Here is a 5,751-nt window from a genome sequence, read left to right as displayed (position 1 = left end):
ACACACACACACACACATATTCAAATTTTAAACCAAAAGCATGTTGAGCAACACATTTGTTTTTATTGTCATACATCAAACCCACCATCTCTGCCCTCTCTTATATAGGAAACATGAACACCATATAAACTTTTAGTGTAAAAGAGCAGAAATCTTTCATTTAAGCATGCAGCACTAATAATAATAAGAAAAAAAACAAGCCAATCAAATTTAATTTACAACACATAAAAGCTTCTGGCTTGAACTGATTCCACAAACCATTCATGTAGCATCACCGCAACATAAGAGAAAACAGATGAGCCGAAGGGTAAAAAGTAAGTTTTTGCCTTGCTAAATCACAAGTATTGTTTAGAAATCTGAATTATGTTGACATCAGGCTGGCAGAAAAACACCAGAAAAACACTTTTTAGCAGCAACTGTTCAGTCTCAAAACATATGTCAGGCATGTTTCTTTATTAAATAAGTATTGGCCTTTATTAGATTTCAAGCAATGTATACAGGCTTGGGAATATTGATAAATGAAGTGTATTGATTTGTATCAAAGATCATGTTGTGGTTTTGGATCAGACACTTGCGAGAATTAGCTGACAATAACAGTCGTGTTTGAGACACTGTTGCCATTTTTTATTTAATTTGATATGTTTTATCGAAAGTAAGAAATACGTTTTTCATTATCAAATCTGCAACAGTCAGCCAGCTCTCCCCAGTGAGAGAGATCATAACCAGCTGTTAAGCCTTTTCTTCTTTTGCTTCTTGTTGACCCCATAGTTATAGTAAGTTATTGGAGGCCACCTTGAAGTTCTGACTGCCAGAATCAAATCATCAGGGGGGAGGGGGGAATTTTCTTTTTGTTTATAATTTTTTTTTTCTTGACAAGAAGCTTAGAATTAGGAAAGAGCAACTGTGGGTCACCGTTTGGTGAGGTTTGGCTAAGAATGCATGATTTGTTCTTAGAATTAACAACCAAAACTTTATGGTACAACGTGACAATTAAGAACAAGTTGATTTGTAGTGTAGTAAGTCATGTGGCTACCAGAAAACATCTTGGTCGGTGTTCAGGATACTGAAAACAGATTCACCTGTTGAGGCTGACCAAAGTCTGACCCACAGATTCTATTTTATGCTATGTTTTTGTTCTAGGTCTACGTTTTTCAATCTGTATCCAAATGACAACATATATTGGCATAAACAGTATTAATTAATAACGGATCATGCTGTTTGGAGATTGTCTAAGTTTGTAATGACAGAATCCCAGCCATGTACTGATCTACAGACCATCCTTGGGTAAATTCTTTGCAAAATTCCATGCTCCATGTACAGTTTTCACCTATGAGACCAGAGCCAAATGTTGCTCTTTCAACCCTGGGCCAGGTGGTTAAAAAGGCAGTAAAAAGTACCAAAATATGCAGCATAACATGGCAAAACACAAACAAAGAAGCCACAGGGCCCCCATCCTTTGTGATTCCACCACAGGACAACAATATTTTGTGTCTGAAGCATGCACACAGGCCACAACAGAAGCCTCACAACACAACATAGAGGGGAGTTTACCCCAAACACTCCATTGTAAGCAGAAGGTCGAAGACTGCCTCTGTCAAACATGTGTTTTTTTTACCTAAACTTACAAAAAGTGCAATGTGTTAAAGTAAAGCCAGACAGAGAGCATTGAGAACATGAACATCATGCACAATTTCACTGCCATAACTAGAAGGGAACTTGGAAAGCAATGTCAAGGCCATGCCCATCTTGCAATGTTAATGAAAGTGAAAAAATAAGTTGTGTATCCATCACGTGATTTGGATCCGCTCCAATATTTGGGGAAATTATGGGCCCATGCTACATTGGTCTACCAAGTTGAAATTGGGCGAGAAGTTTTTCTAGTTTGGGTTATATGGTGACGCCTCTCCTAATAACCTTATTCAAATTGCAGGCCTGTCATGTCTGATGTGTCTCTGTTTCTCATTGAAAGACTTGAGAGCAGGCATTAGCCACAATGACACGAGAAATCAGCCCTACTGTCACTGTGGTATGTGGTGGTCCTCCACAGCCTTAAAAATCTCCCTCTGTGTAACGGAATGCTGGCCACAAATGCTCCTCAGTCATCAGAAGTTAACTCGAATAAGTATGGCTTTTCTAATAACCAACTTTTTGGCAATTTCATAAATATTTCACAATATCGCTAAGAAGATGTGACAGGTGAGCTGAGATATAGACAGTATGTTAGTTGCTTCCTTTTTAGGCCATTTATCATTTCCACTAGCAGCTGGATGGAGTTATTCATGTGTTGTTTAATGCTTTTGTGTTACGAGACCCTGTTACAGGGCTAAAATTTCCATCATCCAGTCAATTTATTTGTCAGGGGGAAATAAGCAGAGACCCCCTCCCCCCCTCTCCCGCCAGGGCTAGCCATGTCGTGACTGAAGCTATTACATCTTGTTTTACAATAAAATACATTATGACTAGGAAGGAAAAAAAATTGGCAAAAACAGGTTTTTACAAATTGCAACACTTAAAACCAATTATTCAGTTATACTTCTTAGTCATAGGCAGAATATTTGTTTGGGATGTCTTGCCACATTTGCTTGACCCAGTTAACTCTAAGTATGCCAAATTGTTTTGCTCTTGCTTTGTTGTATTTATAGTGTTTACTAAAGTTCTGCAGTAATCACACCAACTTCTTTTATAGGATCTCGTCACAGACAAGCCATGGACAAGTTGTTAAATAAGTTTTATTTTTATAGATTCTATGATATATTTTGTAACTGCCTGATTAAATAAAGGTTAAATTGCGCAATATGATTACAGCATGCAGATCTTAAATAAAAAACAGGTGGGCTTAATAGTTAAGTCAAAGATTGTCAAGTCGTCCTCTTTTGAGCCTTGATAAATACACAGACTTAAAATTTAAAAAAGAGTTAATTATTTCCACAGGCGCTTTCAAAGCAGGAGTGGGGTGTTTGGTGTGTTCCCTTAGAATAGTATTGCCAAATGAATTCAGGGTGGAAATAGTCATTGAAATGTGTAGGCATAATTTGCCTTCAATCAGGAACATGTTTCCGCCGACTAATTGAAGCCAATTGTGAAGCACTGACTCTCTGACACAGCTTTGTCTAACTTTTGCAGCTGTCCAAACTTCTTAAGTGTCTTGATTTTTTTGCGTCCTTTTTCTAATTAGCTGCCAGAAGCTGTTGTTCAGCTCATGCTGTCTAACCTTTTTGTGATACATGGCTGTAGCCTTACTTTACTACTAACTGTATTATGAGTTAAGTTCTATAGCGTTTGTGTTTCTCCTGCTATAATTCAAATATCAATTACATCCTTAGGCTACCAAAGTCTAAAATTCCTCAGAAAAACTACAGGACGTGCTGGTAAAACAGCAAAAGCTAAATTTTATGACCTAAGCATGGATGGTTTGTGAATGGTATTGAAGAATGGGCCTTGCCTCGAAGTTGCATGGGTTTCATAGTAATGGGGAGATGACATCACTCACATAGGAAATACTATCTCCTAAGTAGGAGATAGTAGCTCTTAAGTAGGATATAGTATCTCCTAGTAGGGGATAAACTTAGAATTTAGCCTACAATGCCCGCAATTGTTCGTCCACCTTGCCTTTCAGGGCTTCCATATTCCAGTGATGACAAAATGCCAAAAATAATTGTATTATGCTGCATAGATTAGCTTTTTTTTGTTTGTTTTTTAAACAATGTATTTATTGAGTTTCAACAATGGTAAGACAAATAGACAGACACCAAGACATTATTAAAAAACATAATTGACAAACGTTACTGTGGGAAAAGAGCTAAATAAATAACATACACAGGTGAAAAGGAAAATAAATAAATACAATTAAGAAAAGGGATATTCTCCTCCCTGTTTATATACCCAACCGCTCATCACTTAAACATTCCCCCTTTCCTCAGCCCCTTGTACTTTTTGTATTAATTGGATATACGTCCAGCATGAACAATTTAGGATGTAGAGGTAGATTTATGTCCAGAATAATATATATTGCATGTGATACCTCCCTCCAAAACTTTGTAATCTCTTTGCATTCCCACATATAGTAAAACTATGTTTAGCTTTCTTTTTCACAGTTAATGAAAGTGTCTGGGATATTGTCATTACATTTATGTAGATGGACTGGAGTTATATATGTGCGTATTAGCCAATTGAATTGTAATAGCCGTAAACTTGTATTTACCGTTTGAGTATGGGTCTCTAAGCACACAGTGCAGATTAAGTGTTATTTCTCTGGTGCTACTTTCCACCCCCATGGATAGGAATTTATTGACTTTGTGTTATTTTCACCTGGCTTAATGTTATTACATGTTTGAGAGCTGATAAGTGTAGTTGATTAAAACAAAAACTAAATTCTAAATTTAATAACTGACACAATACTAGTTTGCTAATACCTTCTTGTATGTAATTGTTTTGTACTAGACTTTGAAGAACTACTGATCATTGCTCTGACAGTTTTTTGTTACAACTTGGTGACTTATGGCCCATTAAGGTGCCTTTGGGATTAAACTAGCTGGCCAAGCCACATATTAGGTTCTCTTACTGCCTATTAACATTACAAAATGATTGTGATCTTTAATAATTGATTGAAGTCAAAGTTCATTTTTTACCATAATTTACAGTTTGTTGACAGCACAGAGAGTCAGATATAGTTGAGGTCGACGTGACTAACAATAAAAGTGGCCAATGAAAATACAAGATAGATTTGCACAGATTTGGTTCACTGACAAATGGATTTGGATGGGAGTCAAACAGTGGGGGGTGAGTGTATACCTTGCCAGATTAGGAAACCAGGCTATATGTCCTTTAATAAATCCTCCTGTCTCATTCTCCTCTCCATCTCTTAAGGTGAACCTAGTCAGTGCTATGTTTTTGACGGAGACGGCGTGTGTGAGGAGTTTGAACGGGGCTCCAGCGTTCAAGACTGTGGTTACTTCACACCTTTGGGCTACACAGACCAGTGGGCATCCATTGCCACTGCTTCTCACCAGGACCCCATCCACTGTCCCGCCCATGCTGCCACTGGGGAGCCATCACTTAACAAGGTATGAAGTATGAACCACAGGGCACATAAAAGACTTCCAGATGATAATAAACTCCCCGTGGATGCCATTATGGAAATCTTCAACTCTGGAGCAACAAAGTTAGCAGCAGTTGGCCGCATTTCTAAACAACTTGAAAGGTGTATTCATCTCTGTACTATTTTGGTCTGGGTAGGACAGTAGGCTTGAACGTTTGGTCACAGTCTGGCCCATTTTAAGGCTCCTGCTCGAGGCTGACAGCAAATCTTGACCAACCAGCTAAATCCTCATGGAAAGTAATGTCCAGAACATGAAAGAGATAGACCTTTAAGCACAGCAAGTTACTTCACATCGATAATGGTGCACTTGTTTTTCCATGACGATATCGAACTAAAATGGACAGAGTCTGTCCTTCAATTTTCTCAACACCCGTTCATCTGACAAATTTCACATGGCGGGGGTATTGTTGCTGAGGACCCAAGGAAGTGCAGTGTCAAGTGAGCTCTTTAAATCTACGAAGCATATTTCGCAGCTAACTTTCAGGACCCTATTTAAACGTTCTAAGCACATGGCATGAAGTGCATGGTGCAGTTGCGTTTAGGGCTTGTCCAAATCTACTTTTGCTACTTTGACGGCGGTAAAAATGGTTCCAAAGGGTTGTACTTAGTGTCGTCATTAATTCATAGGTGTGTTTTGGGCATAACATGCAATA

The 5,751-nt window shown here is 38.2% G+C and overlaps 1 protein-coding gene across 1 annotated transcript in view; it reads left to right on the top strand.

Annotated features, from left to right (window-relative positions):
• LOC116701031 (pappalysin-2) overlaps positions 1 to 5,751 on the top strand; it is a 105,115-nt gene that overhangs the window by 67,410 nt on the left and 31,954 nt on the right. The window contains exon 15 of the mRNA XM_032534568.1: positions 4,867 to 5,063. Within this exon, the coding sequence (XP_032390459.1) occupies positions 4,867 to 5,063 (197 nt within the window). The remainder of the gene's footprint in view (positions 1 to 4,866; positions 5,064 to 5,751) is intronic.

This window comes from Etheostoma spectabile, chromosome 13 (assembly GCF_008692095.1).
Source record: "Etheostoma spectabile isolate EspeVRDwgs_2016 chromosome 13, UIUC_Espe_1.0, whole genome shotgun sequence".
Taxonomy (NCBI): Eukaryota; Metazoa; Chordata; class Actinopteri; order Perciformes; family Percidae; genus Etheostoma; species Etheostoma spectabile.
This window is presented reverse-complemented; position numbering and strand designations above follow the sequence as displayed.